The 26,071-nt window shown below is 39.4% G+C and overlaps 1 protein-coding gene across 3 annotated transcripts; it reads left to right on the top strand.

The window, feature by feature from the left end:
• Positions 1–41: 41 nt before the first annotated feature.
• arl3b (ADP ribosylation factor like GTPase 3b) lies at positions 42–25,832 on the top strand. 3 transcript variants are annotated; one of them, XM_073026915.1, is made up of 7 exons: positions 5,937–5,991; positions 6,085–6,247; positions 12,577–12,720; positions 18,528–18,644; positions 20,288–20,338; positions 22,131–22,316; positions 24,414–25,832. In XM_073026915.1, the coding sequence occupies exons 2-7, from the start codon at positions 6,245–6,247 to the stop codon at positions 24,459–24,461; spliced, it is 549 nt and encodes a 182-aa protein (XP_072883016.1). In that variant the 5' UTR covers positions 5,937–5,991; positions 6,085–6,244; the 3' UTR covers positions 24,462–25,832. The 3 variants fall into 3 exon arrangements, with proteins under 3 accessions (XP_072883015.1, XP_072883014.1, XP_072883016.1); XM_073026914.1 differs by lacking the exons at positions 5,937–5,991; positions 6,085–6,247 and adding an exon at positions 42–167; XM_073026913.1 differs by lacking the exons at positions 5,937–5,991; positions 6,085–6,247 and adding an exon at positions 2,778–2,840.
• Positions 25,833–26,071: the final 239 nt, after the last annotated feature.

Here is a 26,071-nt window from a genome sequence, read left to right as displayed (position 1 = left end):
CGGCGGCGGCTGACTCCCAGCGCACGCGCGGCGCGCCGCGCCGTCGCTGATGACGTCGCGAAAGAAGGGCGCGCGCCGGAGGCGGGGCCGCGGGGCACGTGTCACCTTACGTAGGTTGCGAAGTGACGCCGCTGCCCATAGTTACCCGGCGACGTGAGGAGAAGATGGTGAGTGAGGGGCCGAGAGGAAGGAGGGAGGGACGGACGGACGGGAGGGCTCGGCCCGCTGTGGGGCGGTCGGCGATCGCCGAGCGGGCGGGGAATACTGAACGCTTTTCCCGGTGGCGGGGTTCCCTTCCCCGGGCAGCCCTCCTGTGTTGTTAGGTCAGCGGTTGCCGTGACGCCATGGCTGTGGAGATGGAGCTGCAACGTGTGGAAGATTAGCCAGCGATTTACACCCGGGCATTTCTGCGTAATCTTCTGTTTCCACTACCGTCTCTCCCCGCTGCTTACATAAAGCAAAGCATTTTGCATTGCGAACATTACCGCCACACGTCTTCTCCCGCTCCGCAACAGTAAGGGTCATCGCCTAACTTAATGCATCCCAGACAAAATGCTGGAGAAACTCAGCAAATCAGGCATCGAGAGAGGAGTAAATAGTCTCGGCCCGAAACGTCGATTTTTTTTTATCTTGCTGTCTGACTTGCTGGGTTCCTCCAGCGTTTGGTGTGTTACTCAAGATTTCCAACATCTGCAGACTTAGTTGCGTTTATTAACTCATCCCAGTAAAATTTCCCTCTGGATGATCTGAAGGGAAAGGCAGCTAATTCCTCAATTTTGATTATGATTTTTTCTACATAATTGTCTTGATTTAAAATTCACTTCATACTGAATTCCTCAATTCTGATTGCTAACTTAATTGTAATGATTCTTTGTGTGTGTGTGTGTGTGTGTGTGTGTGTGTGTGTAGGTATATCTTGATTCAAAATTAACACTACATGGAATTGAGTCTAGAAGTTGCAAATCAAAACAGAATGCCAGAAACATTCCAGTAGCTGCGAAAAGTAAAACAATATTATTTTTTAAGATTTATGACTTTTAGTAAGAACTAAGTTTAAACCTTAGTTAAGCAGAAGAGTTTCATCTAGTTTCGTCTGATCATAATCCACTAAATTTTTTGAAAACCTGTCATTATGCCGCTTAAACAATTACTCAGTTTTAAGTTGAGTAACTTGTTTAGTTAGACAAACTGACCACATTGTCTGCAGAATGCCCACAGATGACAACGTAATAATTTAGTTATTCTTGAATGGTTTGGAGGTAAAGAGAATATTAGTCAGTGTACTGAAATAGCAGCTTTGTTCTCTGAAGAGTAACATGAATTGTTTAACATACTTCATTTCTTATCGTTTTAATTTTCTAGCTAAGATAAACCTTTGAAAATGATTCCAGAATTGAAAGGCTTAGAGGAGTGTTTTGATGGCTCTGGGCCTGTACTCAGTGGAGTTCAGAAGAATGAGGGGTGACCTCATTGAAACCTATCGAATGCTGAAAGGTCTTGATAGAGTGGATGTGGAGAGGATGTTTCCTATGGTGGAGGAGTCTAGGGCCTGTCCAATTAGAATGATGAGGAATTTCTTTAGCCAGGTAGTGATAAATCTGTGTGGAATTTATTGCCTCAGGCAGCTGTAGAAACCAAGTCATTGGGTATATTTAAGGCAGCGGCTGATAGATTCTTGATTAGTCAGGTCATGAAGGGATACGTGTAGGATGCAGGAGTTTGGGACTGAGAGGAAAAATAGATCAGCCACGATGAAATGGCAGAGCAGACTTGATGGGCCAAAATGGCTTAACTCTGGTCCTATATTGTATGGTCCAATGAACTGTAAAGGGATTTTTTATTTTAAATGAGCAATTAATGAATGTTAATTCTAATTAAACATTTCCCCCAATAAAAACAGAAAATGCTGAAAATACTCAGCTGGTTGGGCAGCATCTATGATGAGTTTTTTCTTGCCAAGTCTCATCTTAGATTTTTATTGATTTCAGTTTTAAGCTGAGGGGTTGGTGGAAGCAGAATGAACAGGCATAGGAATCTCAAGTTCACAGCTCAGTGTTTAAGCCTAGTAGCAATCAGAAGTAAACTGATTCATGATTTAGCAAAGGATAGAGGTCTGGCAGCATTCAGGTAAGCTTATTTAGCTGGAGTATTTTCTTGCAGCTGCTTTCTGAGATTAGGCTTCACGCCTCTTGTTCAATTCTGGCATCTAAAAGGAGCCTCTCTACACATGTTCTTATGTTTATAAACATCAAGCTTCTCTTTAGATTTATGCAGTTTATTGTCCTCACCTCACTGGATGCTCAGTGGCTAATTAATCAATAAAATAAAATGTTAATCTCTTTCTGTTGATTATTGTTGCTGCTCTGTTTTGCTGGAATCCTAATTAATTAGATTTCACTGTTTGCTGGAAGAATAAGGCAGCTTCATGTACAGTCTGATTAAAAATGTTTGTACTTCAGTACACCAACATAGTGCAGCACTTTACTATTGTATTAAACTTAAATTAAATATCCATTTCTTTAACTGGTTATTCTAACACTACTATGGGTCTGCAGCAAGTAAATCTGAGTGTGGTTAAAGGAATCTGCTTTACTCTTTTGAGGTAAGTTGAATGATATCTTTGTTTTAAATGTTGGAAATGTTACACATTGAAATGAACAGTAATTTGTTCTATGTCTGGGTTCTGTATTTAAGTTATCCTAATGTTTTCAAAGTGCAAACTCTCTTTTTACTTGGAAATATATAAACTTCAAGCAGCTTCAAAATCAACAGGTCAGTCATCATCTATGGAAATGACGTTTCAGGCCAGAAAGGAAGAGGGAAGACAACAGAATGAAAAGGTAGGGGGAAGGTAGCTAGAAAATGATAAATGAAGCCAGGTGGGTAGGAAAGGTATAGGGCTGGAGAAGAAGGAATCTCGCGAGGGGAGAGTGGACAAAATGAGGACGGGATGGAAGAGGGGGCCCAGGAGGAAGTAATAGGCAGGTGAGAGGAGGTAAGGGGCCAGATTGGGGAATAGAAGAACAGGGGAGGGAATTTTTGTTTACCAAAAGGAGAAATCCTCATTCATGTTATCAGGTTGGAGGCTACGCAGACGGAATATAAGGTGTTGCTTCCATATCCTAAGGGTGGCCTCATTGTGGACTGACATATCAGAATGGGAATGAAAATATTTGGCAACTGGGAAGTCCCTCTTTTGGCAGATGGAGAAGAGGTGCTTGACGAAGCGGTCCTCCAATGTACAGTGTGTTTCACCAATATAGAGGCGGCTGCTTTAGAAGCACCAGGCAAAATAGTTAACCCCCAGCAGTTAAGTTAAAGTCTGTCCCGAGCCTTGTAGGCTCTTTTCAGCTGGGTGGACTGAAGCAGTGTGTGTCCTTGAGCAAGGCACTTGAGCAATACGCTGCCTCGGCTGGGGCTCAAACTCACAACCTTCAGATCACTAGTCCAACGCCTTAACCACTTGGCCACGCACCACACAACCCCACCAGCAGATTCACAGGTAAAATGTTGCCTCACCTGGAAGGTCTGTTTGCAGCTCTGAATGGATTTGAGGTAGGAAGTGAACAGACAGGTGTAGCTTATAAGGATAAGTGCCGGGGGGTGATTAGTGGGGAGGGACAAATGGACAAGGGAATCATGGAGGGAATGATTTCTACAGAAAGTAGAAGTAAATATATGTTTGGCACAAGGATCCCTTTGGAGATGCCAGAAGTTATGAAGAGTTATGAAGGGTGGTAGGTAAGGACGAGGAACTCATCACTGTTAAGGGAGTGTGGGTAGATGGGGTGAGCACAAATGTTTGGGAAACGGGGAGAGGACAGCATCAATGGTGGAGCAAGGAAAACCCTGTTCTATGATGTCCTGGAAAGGAAAGTGTTGTCCTGGGAACAAATTGATGAGGGGAAAGAACTGAGAAAAGGGAGTGTCATTGTTACAGGAAATGGAGTGGGAAGAGGTAGAGTCAGGTAATTGTGGAAATGGATGGGTTTATAAAAGACGTCAGTTGACAGCTGGAGGCGGGGAGATCGAGAAAGGGGAGAGAGGTGTCCGAAATGGACCAAATTAATTTAACGGCATGATAGAAGTTGGGGCAAAGCTGCTGAAATTGTCAAGCTCGGTAAACAGTAGTGCCAATACAGTTGTCATTGTAGCAAAGGAAGAGTTGGGGAGCATTAGTGAGGAAGGCTTGGAACATGGACTGTTCTACATAGCCAACAAAAAGGCAAGCATAGCTGGGACCCATGTGGACACCCATGATTATCCCTTGAAGTTGGAGGAGCCAAAGGAAAAATTGTTGATTGTGTTGGTTCTGGTATTGAGAAAGATGTACAGCTTTAAGGCCTTGAAGAGGGATAGAAGTGTATCAGGGCAATTTCAAATTCCTGGGAGCGCACATCACACACAACCTCTCATGGTCCCAGAACACATCCTACACAGCTAAGAAAGCTCACCAATAACTACTTTATGAGGAAGTTGGACTTTGCACATCCATGTGTCATTCTGACGGGCTCTACAAGGGGTTAGTCAAAACTGTCTAACTCATCGCCAGCGCCAGCCTACCTGCTATCTAGGGCCTACACTATATACAGAAAAGTGCCAGAAAAGGACCAGTAACATCATGAAGGATCCCACTCACCCTGCTCATGGTTTGTTTGTCCCACTCCCGTCAGGGAGGAGGCTACGCAGCATCTGTGCCAGGACTACCAGACTCAAAAACAGTTACTTTTCCCAAGCAGTAGGGCTGGTCAATCCTCCACCCACTAACTCCATTATTACTTTATTATTTCCTGTCAGTCACCTTATGTACAGCCTAGCGTCGCTTTATGGATTACAATCAAACTATGTATATAAACTATCTTATGTATTTATATTTATTGTGTTTTTTATTTTTATTGTGCTTTTTATTTTCATTGTGTTCTATATCTTTATCTTTTTGTGGTGCATCGGATGCGGAGTAACAATTATTTCATTCTCCATTCCACTTGTGTACAGAAAATGACATTAAACAATCTTGAGCATTGCATTGCCCTCAGTTCAATTATTGTTTGGACAAGGAGGTTAGCAGTTTCAATTTAATCATTAGTCTAATTTACAACTCCAACCCACCAAATGATTTCAAAATTTAATTTGTCATCTTTATTACAGAGAATATGATGTTTGAAGTCTTTCTTTGCATTCAGCGATGAACAATAAAACAAATTTATGGATACAAAATGAGGTGTAAACTTTGCTGGACTCTTATAAAAATATTTATTGGATTGCAAACATTCACATTTAGAAACAGCTTGTCTGACAAATGGAAAGCATCCAGCGACAAAATGGTTTAGATGTGGTTTATTCATTCGTACAGTGCAGTTCATTAAATTAAACTTGGACAGGGGTGGATAAGCATTACTTGTACAATTAGATGTTATCACCCTGACTGTACTGAAATTGTGGGTTGAAGGTGCAAGTTATGGCCAACTGCTTTTGATGCCATGAAATTCTGCTAGGGTGGTTTTGGGCTTACAGTTCTGTTGAGTCTAGTACACTTAATAATTTCCTCATAAAACTTGGAGAAAGATTGCCATATTGCCAGCATACATTCATCTGTTTCAAGGATGTCTGCGGAGAGTAAGAATTTCAGGTTGTATATTGTACACATTCTCTGACATTAAATGGAACTATTGAGCTATGTGCATTAAACTGACAGAGTTCATAAATTCCCTTTGCTTATCGCTTCTACATGCTGTGATCCCAACAGTTTAAAAATTGGAATGTGTTGGAGTCTTATCCTTTTTATTTGTCAACAGAATTATCAGCTAGATTTTAGGGATTGTAGAGTTTTGTAGTTAAAATATAGTTTCCAAGCAATAAAGCCTCGTTTGTTGTCCATTGTTTTGAAGTTTAAATTAAAGCTACTTTATGTAATTGCAACACCAGCTTCAGACGTTTTCCAAGATGTGGTTAGTACTGCTCCTGGCAAGGTGATCCCTGTGTTGAATCAAGGTTTGTTTCCATATTTAATGGTGTTCATGACAAGCCAAGGCAAAATTTGTTATTGTTGTACTGGATACTACCTGCAGATTCATTTTCTTGCAGGCATTTACAGGAAATAAAGAAATACAATAGAAAGCATGAAAAAATTATGCATAAAGTCAAACAACCAATGTGCAAAAGAAGACAAACTGCAAAACAAAATACTGAGAAAATGACTTGCGATGAGTCTTTGAAAATGAGTTTGTAGAATCAATTTAGAGTTATGGTGAGTGAAGTTATCCACACTAGTCCAAGAGCCTGATGGTTGTAAGGTAATTATTGTTCCTGAACCTGGTGGTGTGGGACCCAAGGCTCTTCTGCTTCCTTCCCGATGGTGGTAGTGAGAGAGAGCGTAGTCGGGATGGTTAGGGTCCTTGATGGATGCTGTTTTCTTATGACAGTACTACATGTAAATGTGCTCAGTGTTAGGGACGGCTTTGCCTGTGATAGGCTGGGCTGTAACCACTACTGTATCACAAGGTTGTTCATTCATGCCTGCTTTTTAATGGCACTTACTGTCCCTCTCCACCTCTAATTCACCTATGAGAACTGCCTCATGGACCTCCAACTTCTTCCTCCTATAATCAGCTCTTTGGTTTAGATGACATTGAGTGAAAGGTTGTTGTGATACCACTCAGCCAGATTCTTAAAGATGTTCTTCTGGTGATGGTCTAGTAAAGCTCATGACTACTTTGTTTCAGGTAACTAGATTTGTCCTTAAACCAGTTCCACCACCAGATAATGGATGATATTTTTTACTGAATATGTTTCAACAAGACTGTGCAATTGTAATCTGTGCTTCTAAGTTCTGTTATGAACAGATGGGCTTGCAACAGATAAATTAGGTCATTATTGGTTTGCTGCCATGATCAATTTGATTTCAGTCTTCTTTGGGACTTGTCCAGCCCAATTCGTGTTGATATTTCTATTTTCTTGGTGTTCATTGAAACCCCTGACTCTGATTGGCTTTGGTATCCATTTTTCGCTTGGAACTTCTCCCCTAATGAAATATTCAGCATGGATGCAGTCAGTTAACTAGTTCCAATTTTTGAACCTGTTGGGGTTTACAGGGGTTGTTTTGCATTGCTGCGATCTTAACATACAGCCAGTAACATTTCAATTTTCATCTTAAATTTATTTGAAATCTATCACAGTCTGTGAGAACATTGAAATTATTATTTGCATTAAAGTAAACTCATTACTACAGTGAAGTATTCTTGCCTTTAAGTAGTATAGCTATGGATATAATGAATAAGATTACGTTCACAGTTGCAAGAACATGTTGAATTGGCAATTAAAATTGGAAAGATGAGGCACACTTGAGTAAAACTTGAAGTATAGAACAATGGAGTAATGATTACACATTTTCCCATGAGTTTTTGAGATTTACATCAGTTTATAAGATATCACAGAGCCAAGTGCTGTTTGCTTATGGAAATTAAGATTTTTTTGTGTGTCTGAAAGTGCAAATTACAAAAAAAAGGGCTTCATTTTGTAGGTGCTGAAATACCAAGCTGGTAAAGGCAGATGTGCTTTAATTTTGCCAAAAGAGAATGGAAAATGAAAGATGTATTGAATGGGAATGTACTCTGGAAGTATTGATGTTGGTGAAAATATTCAGGATATTGTGTATTTTACTGGCTCATTAGTCAAAAGCTTGTAGATGGTGCCAGAAAGGCTATGTGTAACCATTTGGCCAGTGAAATTATTGGTATGAAATATTAAAAAATGCAACATAAAAGTCCTAAATTTAAAATCACATTTGTAGTGTTGTCCAATCGTCGTTTGACCTGTATCTAAAGTAATACAAACGGACACCTTTTCAAAAGGCTGTAATATCGTTATAGCTTCCTTCTGCTATTAGATCCTTGACTTTCTGATCAGCAGACCACAGTCAGTAAGGACAGGTAGCATTGCTCCATTAGGTTGAGTCCTCAGCCGCATCCTCATAATACATTTCATAATAAGTTTATTGTCAAAGTGCATATACGTCACCATGTACAACCCTGAGATTCATGTTCTTGTGGGCATACTCAGTAGACCTAAAAATCATTATAGAATCAACGAAAGTCCACAGCAACAGGGCAGATAACCAGTGTGTAAAATCAACAAACTGTGCAAATACAAAAATAAATAAAAACACTTATTACTACAAATAAGTATCAAGAACAGGAGATGAAGAGTCATTGAAAGTGAGTCTATGGGTTATGGGAACAGTTCAGTGATGGGGCAAGTGAAGTTTCCCCTCTGGTTCAAAAGCCTGATTGTTGAGGGGTAATACTGTTCCTGAGCCTGGTGGTGTGAGTCCTGAGTCCCCATAGCTTCTTCCTGATGGCAGTAGTGAGAAGGGAGCATGTCCTGAGTACTGGGGGTTCCTGATGTTGGATGCTGCTTTCCTGTGGCAGTACTCCGTGTAGATGTGTTCAATAGCGCGTAGGGCTTTACCTGTGATGGAGTGAGACATAATCCACTACTTTGTGTAGTATTTTCGATTCAAGGGCATTGGTGTTTCCATACCAGGTTGTGATGCACCCAGTCAATATTCTCTCTACCCCACATCGATGGAAGTTTGTCAAAGTCTCTATACTTATGACTGCAAGGCAAAATTCTGCTATATCTCCATCTACAAGTTCACAGATGATACCACTGTAGTGGGCTGCATCTCAAATAACAATGAGTCAGAATACAGGAAGGAGATAGAGACCTTAGGGACATAGTAACACCTTTCCCTCAAAGTCAACAAAACAAGCTGGCTTCTTGTTGACTTCATAAGGGGGGTGTAGAGCACATGCTCGTGTCTACATTCACGGTGTTGACATTGAGAGGGTTGAGGGCTTCATGTTTCTAGGTGTGAACATGGCCAATAGCTTGTCCTAGTTCAATTATGTTGATGTCATGGCCAAGAAAGCGCACCAATCCTTCTACTTTCTCAAGATATTAAAGAAATTCGGTATGGTGCGTACTTATACTCGTAAGTATGACTACGAATAAAGCATGCAGTGCATCTGCTTCCTTAGAAGTTTGTGTAGATTCAGCATGACATCTAAAACTTTGACAAACTTCTATAGAAGTGTGGTGTAGAGTATATTGACTGGCTGCACCATTGCCTGGTATGGAAACATCGTCGCCGTTGAATGGAAAATCCTACAAAAAGTAGTGCACACTACCCAGTCCATCATGGGTAAAGCTCTCCTCACCATTAAGCACATCTACACAGAGTGTTGTCGCAGGAAAACAGCAAGAAGGTATGGACAAGTGAAGCACAGGAGTACTTACAGGACTTCTTTGAATCTGTGAGCTGGACTGTATTCAGTTGATCTGTCTTCGAATCTGGATGACTATGCCACAGTTGTTACTGACTTCATTAAAACCTGTGTGGATGAGTATGTGCCTACGAAAACTTACTGTACATTTCCAGACCAGAAACTGTGGATGAACCAGGAGGTTCATATTCTGCTGAGGACTAGATCTGTGGCATTTAAATCCAGCAATCCAGAACTGTACAAGAAAACCAGTTATGACTTGCAGAGGGCTATTTCAAGAGTGAAGAACCAATTCCAAGCAAGGTTGAAGCCTTCATCGGACGCACGTCAGCTCTGGCAGGGCTTGCAGGATGTTACTTCCTACAAAATGAAACCCAATAGCATGAATGGCAGCAATGCTTCACTACTAGATGAGCTCAACGCTTTGAAAGGGAGAATGTAACTACAGCTGTGAAGATACCTGCTGCACCTGATGACCCTGTGATCTCTGTCTTGGAAGGTGAACCCTCATAAGACAGCAGGCCCCGATGGAAAAGGCTCTAAAAAATAGTGCAAACCAACTGACGGGTATATTTAAGGACATTTTCAACCTCTCACTGCTACAGTCGTGAGTTCCTGCCTGCTTCAAAAGGGCAACAATTATCCCAGTGCTCAAGAAGAGTAGTGTGAAGAGTACTGGATGATTGTCCAGTAGCATTCCCATCTATGGTGATGAAATGCTTTGAGAGATTGGTTGTGGCTAGAATGAATTCCTCCCTCAGCAAGGATCTGGACCCACTGCAATTTGCCTATCGCCACAATAGGTCTATGGCAGATGCAATCTCAATGGCTCTTTACACAGCCTTAGATCACCTGGACAATACAAACACCTATGTCAAGATGCTGTTTGTTGACTATAGCTCAGTATTTAACACCATTATTCCTACAGACCTGAACGATTAGTTACAGAACCTTGACCTCTATACTTCACTCTGCAATTGGATCCTCGACTTCCTAACTGGAAGACCACAATTTGTGCATATTGGTAAGAATATCTCCTTGCACACAGTCAACATTAGTGCCTCAGGGATGTGTGCTTAGCCCACTGCTCTACTCTTTCTATGCCCATGACTGTGTGGTTAGGCATAACTCAAATGCCATCTATAAGTTTGCTGATGATAACCATTGTTGGCAGAATCACAGATGGAGACAAGAGGGCGTGCAGGAACGAGTTATGCCAGCTGGTTGAGTGATGTTGCAGCAACAACCTTGCACTCAACATTAGTAAGACCAAAGAGCTGATTGTGGACTTCAAAAAGGTTAGGACAAGTAGAACATGAACCAATTCTCATAGAGGGATCAGAAGTAGAGAGAGTGAGCAGTTGCAAGTTCTTGGGTGTCAAGATCTCAGAGGATCTAACCTGGTCCCAACATAATGATACAGTTATGAAGAAGGCAAGTCAGTGGCTATATTTCTTTAGGAGTTTGAGGAGATTTGGTTTGTCACCTAAAACACTGAAAACCTTCTAAGATGTACATTCTAAGAGCATTCTGACTGGCTGCATCACTGTCTGGTATGGGGATGCTGGGGAGGGGGTGGGTGGGGTGGTTACTGCACAGAATTGAAAGAAGCTGCAGAAAGTTGTAAAATTAGTCAGCTCCATCTTGGGTACTAGCTTCCGTAATATCCAAGACATTTTAAAAGAGTGATGCCTCAGAAAGGTGGTATCCATTATTAAGGACCTCCATCACCCAGGAAATGCCCTCTTATTGTTACTGAGAGGAAAGAGATATAGAAGCCTGAAGGCACACACTCAGCAATTCAGAAACAGCTCTTCCCTTGCCATTTGATTCCTAAAAACTCCATGAACACTCCTCACTTTTATTTTCTGTTTTTGCACAATTTTTAATTTAAGTAGTTAATATATTTAGTAATTGATATACAGTTTTTTTCCTTTTCTATACTATCATGTATTGCATTGTACTGCTGCCACTAAGTTAACAAATTTCATGACATGTGCCGGTGAGATTATGCCTGATACTGATCCATCATCAGAGGCCCCACCACCCAGGTCACACTCTCTTGTGGGCTGCTGCCATCAGGAACAAGGTACAGGATCCTCGGGACGTGCATCACAGGCTTCAGGAACAGTTATTACCGCTTTACCATCAGGCTCTTGAACCAAAGGTGATAACGTCACTCAATTTCATTTGCCCCGTCACCAAACTGTTCCCACAACCTATGGATTCACTTTCAAGGTCTCTTCATCTCATGTTCACAATATTGCTTAGTTATTTTTTTTCTTTTGTATTTGCACACTTTGTTGTCTGCCCTGTTGGGTGGAGTCTTTAATTCTATTATGGTTATTGGACTTACTGAGTATGCTTGCAAGAAAACGCATCTCAGATTTGTATATGGTAACATGTATGTACAGTCGGCCCTCCTTATCCGCTTCCTTACTCTACTGTACCTTTACTGCCATTTTAGACAAACAGTCCAAGTCCCCGGCAATGCGCAATGCGTGGCTGATAAAGTTTTCCTCAAACATGCCCAAGTCCTTCTTTCCATACTTCAGTAGTGTAATGCCTCTTCAGGTAAATGTTCTAAAATACGTCACTTAAAAATTGAGAAGCCAGATCATTGCACAAGTTTCAACTTCTAGAATGAAAAAATGATGCTGATCATAAAACCACATAAATAATGCTGCTACTTTGCCTTAATGATTCCCAATCTGGGGTCTACAGACTCCTTGATTAATGGTAAAGGTCCGCGGCATTAAAAAAAAAGGTGGGAACCCCTGCCTTAAAGGATAGTTTTTAGTTGGCAGAGAAGACTAGGGATGAGGAGGTACTTTGTCTTTGGGAAATAATTAGTGGGAGTCTATAGCAGTGAGTGTTTATCATAACACTGACTTTTAAGGAAAAGCAGGTGAGTAACATGTATTCACCCAAGCATTTGTTCATGTGTATTTTTACATCATGGTGGAACTTTTAAACTAAATGCATGATTGCATGCCAAATGTAGAAAAATGCCTTTGTTATAAAATGATTTTCTCTCCATAGGTATGGCTTGATCTGCTGAGTGATTTCAGTATTTCCTCTTTATTTCAGATATCCAGTATCTGCAGTTTTTGACTTATCTACTGCTATCTGATGAATAAGATTGTCAAATAACTGTGAAACAAAAATCAACAGCCGTTTACTCAGCAATATATATATATGAACTTCCTTAGTTGGGAGGGGAACTGTGGGGTGGTGGAAATCTACAGCTGTAGATACAGCTAAGAGTGACCAATGCTGTTTCCTCTTTTAGGGTTTGCTGTCAATACTACGGAAATTGAAGAGTGCCCCTGATCAGGAGGTTAGAATACTCCTTCTAGGTTTGGACAATGCAGGGAAAACAACATTACTCAAACAGTTGGCTTCAGAAGACATTAGTCACATCACACCTACACAGGTAATATTTCCATTGAGACACATTCACAAATTTCATATTTTGAATGTATAAAAAGAGCAAATTAAATGTTACAAAGGGTTGGGACCTGGGTTAAAATACAGCTCGGACTGGTGAAATAGAAATTTGTTACCCCTTGCTGATGGGAAGGAAGGTCCAGTGTGTATCAATTTTAGCCACCTTGGTTGAGCACTTCAAGGCAAGAGGCCAATAGCAGAAAATTGGACTGTTTCAGTATTAGATTGGTTACTTCATTAGGGATAATGAATCATAGGTGTGAGCACCCACTGAATAAGTACCATTGAATCGTAGGTGTGGAAATCTAAATTAATCTGCATGTATTTCAATATTATTAAGGCAGAATATTTGAAGATTAAACTGAGATCTGACCATATTATACCTATCTGCAACCATGCCAACAGCAATATCCTTCACTGTGATGAACTTAATTCTTTTAAACATTCTTTAAAATATATGATTTGGAGTTATTTTCTGTCATACAAGTACTGTTTTAGGTGCTACTGGCATCCATCTAATGCATTTTAATACTTAAGTAATTTGCATTTTCTCAGTATCCTAAGCATCAAGAGAGGGAGCAGAAAAAGCTTTGTGCAGTATGCTGGAATGGATTTGTTCCCTGCTGTGTTCCCATGTGTGCTCCTGATGTTCACTATAGCTAGAAGCACAGAAAATACTATCTGCTGAATTATTTGATCAAGGTCTTTCATTATATTAAATATTAAGTATTTGATCAAATATTTGACTGAAAGGGCACAATTTTAAGGTGATTAGACAAAAGTATAGGGTGGATGTCAGAGGTTGATTTTTTATTACACCGAGGTGGCTGCGTGGAATGCCCTGCCATGGGTGATGGTAGAGGCAGATACATTATGGGCATTTAAAAAATTCTTAGATATGCACATGGATGATAGAAAAATGATTGATCTTAGAGCAAGTTAAAAGGTCTGCACAACCGTGTGGGCCAAACCGTCTGCACTTGTCGGTAGTGTTCTGTTAGTGAGTCTGTCTTGAACTGGCTGCTTTATGCTTTATGAATACTGATTTTGAGAGCTGAAATTTTTAATGAGAAAGCCAATGGTAGAAAGATAGCTTCATTGTGTGCCATAATTTGCTTAATCTACACTCTCAGCAACAGTCAGAGGAATATAATTTCCTCATACCCCTATGTCTCTTCCATAACTGTCCCATCCTCTCTATTTTCTGAGGTATTGCTGTTTGTAATACTGCTGCTTTAGCTTTTAACAATATCTAATTGAAAATGGAATTAATTGGATCCCTGTGAACAAACAGCACCGAGCCAATATGATTTATTACACTGGGCCGTTCGATATTTATACTCTGAAGGTCATTTGTGGTGTTTTCAATTCTTGAGCTCAGTTGGCAAGCCCAAGTAACTATAATGCCTTTTTTGGAAAGCTGTTATTTGATAACCACCTCACGATTATTTAAAAATCTGTAACTAGCAATTGAATTCTGTATTTTTGTAATATCTTAAGTTACACAGATTTGCTCATTGGTGCTGCTTATTTTAGATGCTTTTTTAAAATTATTTTCCTGTTTTTCTTTCTATGTTTATTATTTATCATGTGCTTGTAGGACCAAAGAATCCTGCCAGAAAAATAAACTGAACACAGCATAATGTTAGTGTTAGATGACAACTTGCACAATTGCTAGCCTCATTTCCAACATATGCTTCCTTACTGCAGATATATCTGTAGCATTAGGTGGATCCTGGACTGAGGGATGATTTACTGGGCCTTTGTTTCTACTTTGGGGTAACATATCATAGATGTGTTTTCCTCTGCAGGGGTCCAAAGAGAGCAAAGCTGCATTTTGGTATAAGAAGGATTGCAAATAACTTTATTTATTTACTTATTGAAATTCAACATAGAGTAGTCTCTTCCAGATCTTTGAGCTGCACTGCCCAGCAATTCCTCCAATTTAATCCTAGCCTAATCACGGGAAAACTTACAATGACCGATAAACCTACCAACCAGTAAGTGGGAGGAAACTCCCGGAGCACCTGCAGAAAACCCATGCAGTTCCAGGGAGAATGTACAAACTCGTTACAGACAGTGGCAGTGTTTCCTTCACATTGGATGTTATCCAAACTGTTCATGGTTACAATTACAGACCAAGCAGTGATAAATGAGATTGTTATAGACAGCTAGTTGATGGCTAATGTGGACATCATGGACTGGAGGGTCTGTTTCTCTGCTGTATGACTTTGTTCTTCTGGTGATCACTCTGTTGATAATATCAAATCTCTTTATGTGATTCAAACCTTTATTTTTTTAACTGTTTTTGTCCTCCTTTGTTCATGTTCACCGTGATATTCTTCCTTTCTACCTCTTAACTTTAATATCAATCCAACCTTCCTTTCTACATAGCCACCCTTTTTTATTAATCATCCTTGTGCCTCTCTACAAGTTAATTAAATGCCCCTAAAGTGTCTGGCACCTCTGGCAGGCATTTTATGCACTCGCCATTTGCTGTTAAAAAGAAACAACACACAGAACTGCCCCCAGCATATCCCCTTATACTTTCCTTTATTCACCTTAATCTTATGTCCCTTGCTATTAGCCATATTCGCCTTGGGGAAATGTCTGTGATTATCCACTTGAACAATGCCTCTAATCATCTTGAAAACCTTTTTCAAGTCATATCTCATCTTCCTTCACTCCAAAGAGAAAAGTGCTAGCTCATTCAGCCTGTCCCTAAAATGTTCAAAATGGGTCTTTGCTCTCTCCCTATCCTCAAGAGTTCCTCTACACTAGCAATCTCTTACCTTGACTGGTCTCCTGACTCTATCCTGTCTATACCACTCCTGCCCCTTACCACATGTAATATTCCAAGTGGTTCAGTGTTACTTGGCATGTAATATGCAGCTACAACAATTTCATATTTAAGAATCTTAAATGAGAGCTGAAAAGAAAGGAACATGGTGCCACATTTTTTCTTTATGGACAGAATTTAGAGCTGGGTAATGATTATGGTCTTGGATCAGTTGTGCAGTGGGAGAAAGATACTTTCATTACTGTGAAATCTTTAAGTTTATGTTAAATCTCTATTTTAAAACATTCTGTAGATTAAAATAAGTACTAATAATTTCATTTTTCTTGGAACTTTAGCGGGAAGGGCTAAATTGCCATTTTAAAGTTGATTGACGACAATTCAAGTAATTCTAAAATTGCTGTTTCAAAGTAGAAAGTATGTTCTGTGCTGAGGTTCTCTGGTGTAAGGAGAGCAATTTTGCAACTCAGCTGGGTAGAACCTTTTCCACAACCTTCTACCAGCTACTGTATTAAGCAGATAATCATTTTATCAAATACCATAAACTTTCATTCCAAAAATGATTCATCTACAGCCTCAGATTAATCATGCATCATTTATGACTCCCTTTGTACAGAGAAATCGTACAGCGTACCCTGCCTCAAGATAATTTCATATCATATATTGGTGCTGAAAATGGCCTAGATAAACAATGAACTTGTTCTGATATTTGTGTGATTGTCTGTTCCCACAAAACATAAAGATTACACATATATATGATGAACTGCAGGTTGCAAATTATATTGTATAATCTTCTTTCTCGCCCTCCCCCATCCCAACCCCGCTACCACCTTCCAATCTGGCAGAAGATTCAAAAGCTTGAGAACACGTACCTATCTTGCTACTTTAAGATGAGCTGATCTCTTATATGAGATGCTGAGTTATATCCTAGGATGTGCTGGGGCACAGCAAGAGTGATGTAAATCTGGGTGTTTCAACATCAGACACCCTCACTCAGACAACTCAGTCAGGGTTGATCAGACCTCAGCTTGTGTCCCAGCAACCCTTTTTACAGTCCTGATGACTCTTGCTCTCTCAGTCTACCTCAACATGGCCCTTACACTTTATTAGTCAATTTGTGCTGCTGTCCCTCTAACTATAAGATCTATATTCTGCATTCTGTTTTTTTCTTTTATACAACCTTAATGAACTGAATATAGAATGATCTGTCTGGATGGCACACTGACGAAAGATTTTCACTGTATCTTGAAGTATGTGCTAATACTAAACCAATTCTATTTTTAAGTAAGCTGTTAAGATAACTTGGGTTATGCAATGCAGTACAGATTCTCTTCATTCTGTTTGTATTACATTTTAAATGTATTTGAGGTGGATGTAATTGTTATGGTTCAGATTGTGGAGTCTTTGCAAACCAAATTAGAATGTGTGAACCTTTTGATATATCATTGGCACTGAATAATTCCTGTCAAAATAAGTATTTTAATTGTAGTAATTCATTGCTAAGGCCAGGCTGCAAGTGCCACCATATATGTACCAACATAGCAATAAGCAGATTAGTACCTTTAGTCCAGCTATCATAACACCATAAAGCCATGAGACGGAAGCAGAGTTAGATCATTCGGCCAATTGACTCTTCTCTGCCATTCCATTTTGGCTGATTTTTCCCACTAAACCCCACTCTTCTGTCTTATCCTTGTAACCCCCATTTTATCCATTGATTTGGCCTCTACAGCCATGTGTGGCAACAAACTCCACAGATTCACCACGCTCTGGCTTAAGAAATTCCTCCTCTTATCTGTTCTAAACGGATGTCTCTCTATTCTGAGACTTTTTTGTTCCTAGATCCTGTCTAATCCACTCTACCTAAGCCATTCAGTGTTCAATAGGTTTCAGTGAGATACCTTCTCCCCACCCCCCCCGCACCATTCTTCTAAACTCCAGCAAGTACATTGCCATTAAATGGTCCTCATACATTAACCCTTTCATTTTGAAATCATTCTTGTGAACTTCTCCATTGACAGCACATCTTTTCTTAGATATGGGGCCCAAAACTGCTAACAATACTCCCAAGTGTTGTCTGACCAATGTGTTATAATGCCTCAGCATCAAATACTTGCTTTTTTTAAATTGCAGTGTGTGTGAAATGAATGCTAGCTTTGCATTTGGCTTCCTTTCCACCAACTCAACCTGCAAGTTAACCTTTAGGGAATCCTGCACAATGACTTCCAAGACCTTTGTGGCTCTGATCTTTTTTTAATCCTCTCCCTGTTTAGAAAATAGTCTATGCCTTCATAACTTCCACCAAAATGCATGACCGCACTCTATTCTGCTATTTCGTTGCCTAGTCTCCCAGTCTTTCTAAGATCTTCTGCAGACTCCTTGTTTCCTCAGCACTAACTGCCCCTTCACCTATCTTTTCATCATCTGTAAACCTGGCCACAAAGCCTTCTAACCTATCAGTGCCTTCTGTTAATTTTAGTTAACCCAAAACACTCATGCATTGTGACCTGTTCACTTTTTACTGCTATTCCTGTTGGCTCTTGTTTTGCCAGTTTTTGAAATTATTTCTTTTCGTTTTCATTTGCACTGGCTCCCAGTGTTGTTCTGTCTTATCTGTAACTTTATCCTCGTTGCAGTTTTTTAATTCCTGTTTCATGTGCCTGCCCATTCCCACCAGCTGCTCCCCATTTTTTTTTTACTTTCTTGGTGATTTTGTTTTCATAAAGCACACAGGAATTCTGGAATTCCTTTGATTGCCATCTGCCTTTTCATCTTTCTCTCACTGCTTTGACAATGCTTTAGATTATGTCTTCTAATAGCTCTTTTGACTTGGTATCCAATTTATTGCTTGCATGTGAGAGAAACATTTTTGGATTCCCTTCTGTTTAAAAACCCTGGTATAATGGCAGAAGGCATTTTTGTTATGAAATCTATGTGATGCACTTGAAACCTGCACAAGAACAGACTCCAAAAACAAACCATTGTTGCTTTCTTAGGGATTTAATATCAAAAGTGTGCAGTCGCAAGGTTTCAAATTAAATGTGTGGGACATCGGAGGACAGCGAAAAATTAGACCATACTGGAGGAACTACTTTGAAAATACTGATGTTCTTGTGAGTAGCACATATTTATTACATCTTTCTATACGTTCTTTTAAATTCTACTCATTCCATAGAGCTTCCATCCCTTTCCTCTTCCTATCAACTCCATTTACAAGTTCTTGATCATTATTTGTCAACTAGTTAAGTGATAATGGCTTTGAAGAACAATTGAATCTATCACTGATTATTCCAAACAGTGACTGAAAGTGCTTTGGCAACATTTCAGAAACATAGTCAGAATCGTCAGTGAGGAGATATTTTTACCAATCCGCACAGATTGTGGTCTTCCGGTTAGGAAGTTGAGGATCCAGTTGCAGAGGGAGATACAGAGGCCCAAATTCTGTAGCTTATGGAACAGGATTGTGGGAATGATGGTGTTAAATGCTGAGCTGTAGTCAATGAACAGCATCCTGACATAGGGTTTGTATTGTCCAGGTGATCTAAGGCCGTGTGAAGAGCCATTGAGATTGTGGCTGCCTTAGACCTATTGTGGCGACAGACACATTGCAGTGCTATTGCTACTTCCATAGTTAGCAACATGTTTGCCTGGAAATTGGATTTCTCCCACTTTAATGTTGTTGCTCTGAATGACTTGCTGTTTTTCACTCTAATGTCCAATCAGAGAAATGCAAAATAAACCCTCTAGTGCTTTGTAACTTTATTTGTTAAACCAATGTATTTTCCAATAGAACACTACAGGCACAAGTAAGATCACAGGTTGGATAGAGTTGCAAAGAGAGTTTTTGGCACATTGGCCTTCATAAATCAAGTACAGGAGTTGGGATGTTGAAGAGGTTGGTGAGGCCAAATGTAGCGTACTGTGTGCAGTTCTGGTCACCTACCTGCAGGAAAGATATCAATAGGATTAAAAGCGTATAGAGAAAATTTACAAGGATGTTTCTGGTACTTGAGGACCTGGGTTGTAGGGATCAGTTGAATAGGTTAGCACTTTGTTCTCTGGAGTTTAGGAGAATGAATGGAGATTTGCTAGGGGTATATGAAATTATGAAGGGTATAGATGGAGTCTTTTTCCATAAGAGGTCATGGGTAATGGTGAAAGGTGAAATGTTTAATGGGGGATGGGGGTGGGGGGAGCTTCTTTTCTCAGAGCTTGGTGACAGTAAGTGACATCATTGATTGGGGGTTAAACTTAGCATTGTCTAGTCCAATTTTCTAATGTATAGGATTGGTCACAATAGAATTTAAAATATACCCAAAGCTGATTTTTGCAACACTACCTACTGGAGCAAATAATTTCCAATTTTATCACATCAAATTTGGAAATTTTAATCACCAGCTTTTTGCTTAGGGGCATCTATGATTATGTTACCTAGGAATATATATTTATGAATGATATGGCAGCTAATTTATGCTTCAATCAGCAATTTGGTTGTGGCTTCCCACTCCAGAAACATGTTAAAAATAAGCTGACCCCTGCTTCATTGTAGATCTAAGGGCATTGGAGGTTTCATATGCATCATTACACCAAAGTCCTCCATGCAAGAGTGGTTTTTACTGTGAGCTATGTTTCCTACTTTACAACAGAGATTACATCTCAAAAGTACTTCATTATCCACGAGTAGCTTTGGAATGTCCTAAAAAGTTCCTGAGGTATGCAGGTTTTTAATGTTTGCTAATTGCACTTTTCTTCCCAGATCTATGTCATTGACAGCGCAGACCGCAAAAGATTTGAGGAAACGGGACAGGTAACTGGCTTTAATTTTCCTCCTGAAAGGTTATACACAAGCTACATCAATCCATGATATGTCACACACTTACTCTGTACTACTGTAGCTGTTCTGAAAACTAGCCTACAGTGACAGTGGATATACAGTAATAATCAGTCACCAAGAAATCCTTGATTCTCTATTGATCATCATGGCTATGTATTGATGCAGAATTTTAACTAAGAAATTTACTTTGCAATATCCTAGCACACCAAGGATCCCATTCCCAAAGCTTCTGCGATCTTCAGAGCCAATTCACCTCTGGATGCCAAGAGACTAGGTTCATGTTCTTTTAACCGTACTGATTTCTGGGGTGGTTGAACTGCCATATCAGAAGACATTTAAAAAAAATTAAGTCAACTGGTTTAGCAGAATGAGAGGAATTTAACTGAAATTTAGAAAACTCTGAACAGGGATAGATTGACTTGATTGTGAAATGGATATTTCCTCTGGTTGGAGTAACTACAACTGGTTAAGGACAAAAGACAGAAAACTGAGATGAGGGGAAACTTCTTGACTCTAGAAGGTGGTGAACCTTTAAAATTTGCTGGACTGTCAAAAACAGGCTGTTGATGAATTTCTAACCAGAACTGTGTCAAGGGGTACAGGAAGAGAGAGGGAACATAGTATTGGGAGAAATGATTAGCCGTGATAATATTGAATGATAGAACAGATTCTGAAAGACCAGCTGGCACTTCTTTTATTTCTGTGAAACACATCAATAAAGTAAAGGATCTTTGAGGTACCTGGTACGTTTTTCCACATTAATAATTAGACAAGTATACACTATAGTAAAAATACAAAGATTTTAACATGATTGAGGAGGAAGAATTTTTTTTTTTAAAAAACAAAAATTTTGAAGTCTAGTAAGAATGGCAAAAGAATTTTCAGGAGTTAACACCAAGCAAGGGAGGGTAAAGATGAAAATAAGATCAGTTCGAAATGTAAATTTATCATATTGTAAAATCAAGCAGATGTCTCAGTCAGAAAAATAAATTAGGGTTTTAATATATATCTGCATCCATAGCCAATGTATTAAATATAGACTGATTCTAACTTCATTTTCAAAATCAGAATCAGGTTTATTATAACCGGCATGTGTTGTGAAATTTGTTAACTTAGCAGTAGCAGTTCAATGCAATACATAATATAGAAGAAAGAAAATTAATAATAATAAATAAATTACAGTATAAGTATACTGAATAGATTAAAAATTGTACAAAAAACAAATAATATGTATTTAAAAAGTGAGGTAGTGTTCAAGGGTTCAATGTCTATTTAGGAATCAGATTTAGGAAGAAGCTGTTCCTGAAGTACTGAATGTGTGCCTTCAGGCTTCTGTACCTCCTACCTGATGGTAACAGTGAGAAAAGGGCATGCCCTGGGTGCTGGAGGTCTTCAATAATGGATGCTGCCTTTCTGAGACACCACTCCTGGAAAATGTCCTGGGTACTTTGTTGACTAGTACCCAAGATGGAGCTGGCTATTTTCACTAAATAGCTTGCATACATTTCTTGCATACATTGAGGTATTTCAGCACATATATGCATATAACGCACTGTTTAAAAAGATCAAACCCCAATCTCTTTGTTTGTGTAGGGTAATTGGCTTCAAAGATTCTATTGGCAATCAGAATGGGATTCTTGGGACTTCGGAATGTTAGGAACGGAACTCCTAGTTTTTAGCTTTTTCTTAACTTTCTGAATTCCATTGTTTGAAATAGGGTTAAAGACCTAAGATAATGTTTTTTTTCATTTGAATTGGTATTCAGGAGCTGGCTGAGCTACTAGATGAAGAAAAACTGAGTGGTGTCGCTGTTCTTGTTTTTGCCAACAAGCAAGATTTGCTGACAGCTGCCCCAGCATCTGAGATAGCTGAGGGGCTGAACCTGCATACAATTCGTGACCGTGTTTGGCAAATCCAGTCTTGTTCTGCACTCACAGGAGAAGGTGTACAGGTGTGCCATCATCACTTTTCTTGTATTAAATAGATTCTTTATTTTGTTGAAGTAAATGTGTAATCCCTTTTCTTTGTTAATCCTGAATTACTTTGCCAGGTTAGTGAGGGTTTCTTACAGATAACAAACCTTAGATAATTCAACTTTCTTGACCCTAAGGATGTGAGTTCCCTGATTTATTTTTTTACTATTATTCATTGATATTAAGCAGTATATGTGAAAAATTAACTATTTATTGCACTCATTATTGCCTTGGTGGTTTACAATTACTAATCCATCAGGTTGGTTATGCTGCGTATCCATACTGAGTAAGTTGGCTCTCTTTCCCCACTGCAATTGAAAAAGCTTTTCATTTGTTAAATCCTGGACAGAACAAATTGGGTCTGTAGAGTGCAACATTGGCTTGATTGATTACAAGGCATTTTCAATTCCAGTATAAATTGAGATCTGTATCCATTATTGGACATTTAACATTTTGGAGTCTAATGTTTGTGTCTTTTCCTGGACAACATTACCATAACATGTAGGAGCAGAATTGGGTCATTCAGTCATTAAGTCTGCTCCGCCATTTCATCATGGCTGATACGTTTTCTCCTCAACCCCTTTTCCCTATAACATCTCACACCCTGACTAATCAAGAACCTATCAATCTCTGCTTGAAATACATCCAATGACCTGGCCTCAACAGTCGCAATGAATTCCACAGATTCACCATCCTCTGGCTAAAGAACTTTACCCCTCTTGCTATGTGTATAACCTTTGTGTATGACCCTCTAGCCCTGGGAAGCATTTTGGGCAAGAGTCAGTGAACCAGGAAGTTTACTTCCTCACTCTGGAACACTCAGATACTGAGCTGTAGATTTCATTATCTTTGAATTGGAGAACTTATGTTGTAGGTGTACAAGTCACTAAGGGTACTGTGTACAGTTTGGTTACTCTGTTACAGGGAAAGGCATGGTGAAACTGGAAAGAATGCAGAAAAGATGTATAAGGATGTTGCGAGGACGAGAGAGCCTATTTAGGGAGAGAATGGCCAGGCTAGGTCTTCATTTCTTGGAAAGTTGAAGAAAGAGGGGCAACCTTATAGAATATTTAAAATAATGAGAGGTTGAGATAGGTGGACAATGATAGTCTTTGCCATAGGATACAGGAGTCCAAATCTTGGGAGCATAGATTAGAGAAAATCTGCAGGTGCTGGAAATCCAAGCAACAGGCACAAAATGCTGGAGGAACTCAGCAGGCCAGGCAGCATTTATGGAAAAGTGCAGTCAACGTTCCAGGCTGAGACCTTTCAGCAGGACTCTTTTGAAGGTTATGCTGAAGGGTCTTGGCCCAAAACATTGACTGCACTCTTATCCATACATGCTGCCTGGCCTGTAGAGTTCCTCCAGCATTTTGTGTGAGGGCATAGATTAGGGTATGAGGGGAAATGTTCAACTTGGAGAGTGGTGAGTATATGAAACAAGCCACGGTGGAGAAGTGGTTGACACAGATACAATATTATTATTAAATAAACTCTTGAATAGGTATATGGAATGGTAGAACTTGGAGAGAAATAGAGACTATTTGGGTGAGCACTGTGGTTTGCATGTACTAGTTGGGCCGAAGGGATTTATCCATGCTGTATTTGCTCCAAAACTCTATGACTCTAAATGGTTCAATTCTGCTTTCTTCCAATTACAAATGTTTCCTTTTGTTCTCTTCTTCCCTGCTGTCTATCTTTTCTTTGCATCTTATTACCTATTTATCTCTAGCACTTCTTGGTTTCAATAATAGATCGTTGACCTGAATGCTAACTCATAACGATCAACAATTTTTTTAAAGTTTGTCTTCTATTCAATGACTTTAAAACTCTTAAGGATTACTTCCAAATTAAAATATGTTTATAACTCAAATATGCAACAATGCAAATTCATGGCATGAAGGTATGAAAAGGAGCAGAATTTTGATCAGCTTGTTCCCCATCATGCTTCCACTACGCACAACATCTATATTGCTAAAATTAGGAGACATGAAAAGTACTGTCATATCTCGAGCCTTGGTTCCAATGTGTGAAGTGTGCATGTTGTTTGTTAAAATTTTGCAATTTTGTTCCAGGATGGAATGAATTGGGTCTGCAAAAATGTCAATTCAAAGAAGAAATAAAAACCCCTTCAAGCACCATGGAAGGAACCAGATGGACCATTTCCGATTTGATGATGATAATTAATTGTTCCTGACCAAATTCTCCTCCACTATTCACAATTTTAGCTATGAAGCCAGAAGTGGCATTGGGAGTCATGTATCTCCAGTACACTACCTGAATTTTTGAATCCTTTTATAAATACTGTACATGTTCTGTGAATGTCGCTGCAATACATCATTCCATGCATTTCAAACGATCCTTCTGAATGCAGTGTGCTGTAAGCTGCATGGACTGATGTGTGATAACTCTTGTGGGACATGCCCTCATTTTCTTTGCTAGAAGCTTTAAGAAAAAAATAAATCACAGTTGTTGGCTGTTTTCTCTCCTCCAAACTTAGCATTTCTTTTTATAAGACATTTGTGCAGATGAACCATTGTCCTCTATTTCAGATTCTGCTGACTTTTGCCCTTTATAGGGAACTTTTTCCATTTTGTAATATACAATTAAATATATATTTTAATTGGAATGGTTTGCCATGTAGCTTTTTGAAGAATTACTTTCCTCTCTGTTTCTTCTGTGGATGCACAGAGCTCTGGTGCTCTAGTAGTTTAAACTTAAAGCTGGGGAAGTGCAAGACAGATGAGGGTTTTAGCTTGGGCTGGTGTGCGTAATTCAGGCTTATTATGTAGGCAAAAGAACTGCAGTAAAATTTATCAAAAGCTCTTTTTACAATGAGTTTAACTAGAAACTATCCAAATTTACAACACATTTTTGGACCACATGCAACTGATAAATTGCCTTAGTTATCTTGATTTTCTTTCACAAATAAAGTTTACGGAATCACTTTCGTAGGAGAATTTTATTTTCACCTCTCACAGATAAGGAAGCAGCAAAGCAAGTGATTGGCAGATCTATAGCGTTGAGGCTTGGCTGCTTTAAATCCTCATTAATGAGCTGAAAGCAGATTTGCCATTAAAAGGCTGGAGAGGAAGCAGCTGCCCAACCATAGAAATATAGTAGATTGGAGCTACTGCCAAGGGCCTAGGGGAATGGTCCCTGGCAAAAGGCAAGTGCTTGGTGTGTTATCATTGTGATTGTCTGTTGTGTTCTATCAATGGAGGTACCTGCATATTTTGACATTATTTATTTGCTTTAATTTTGACCATTCTTTTGGTTACTTGAGGCACAACACTAAAGTGTATATGTCTGGAGTATTCTTCCTGCAGTAGTGCTGGTTTGTTTAAATGCAGATTTATTGCAATAAGTGAAACCAGCTTTCTAGAAAATGTTGTTGCATTTTAAATGATTGGGTTAGGAGGAGAGTTGGGGGCATTTAACACTAGAGAAGTAGAATGAGCACTTCCAGCAAGACCAAGTCTTGGATTATAACAGATTGCAAATAAGAACTCACATTATTTTTTTTGCTAGTAATTAAACAGCTCACCATCCATGAATAAATCTTAGCAGTCATGAAGCTGAAAACTGACCCTTGGTGCAGTGTCAAGCAACCATTAAAGGAACAATAATAAAAATGAGATTATTATGGTTGTGTTCAATAAAATAAAGGAACTAGTTGTTCTGTGTATGTGCTGGAAATCTTCATCAGACCATTTAAGATTATTTTTCTGGA

This window comes from Hemitrygon akajei, chromosome 23 (genome assembly GCF_048418815.1).
Source record: "Hemitrygon akajei chromosome 23, sHemAka1.3, whole genome shotgun sequence".
Classification (NCBI taxonomy): domain Eukaryota; kingdom Metazoa; phylum Chordata; class Chondrichthyes; order Myliobatiformes; family Dasyatidae; genus Hemitrygon; species Hemitrygon akajei.
This window is presented reverse-complemented; position numbering and strand designations above follow the sequence as displayed.

Coding starts and splice junctions, on each gene's coding strand:
- arl3b (XM_073026913.1), top strand. CDS start 2,787: ATGGAAATGACGTTTCAGGCCAGAAAGGAAGAGGGAAGACAACAGAAT. Junction 18,645..20,287: donor TTGAAAATACTGATGTTCTT/GTGAGTAGCACA, acceptor TTTTCTTCCCAG/ATCTATGTCATTGACAGCGC. Junction 22,317..24,413: donor TCACAGGAGAAGGTGTACAG/GTGTGCCATCAT, acceptor ATTTTGTTCCAG/GATGGAATGAATTGGGTCTG.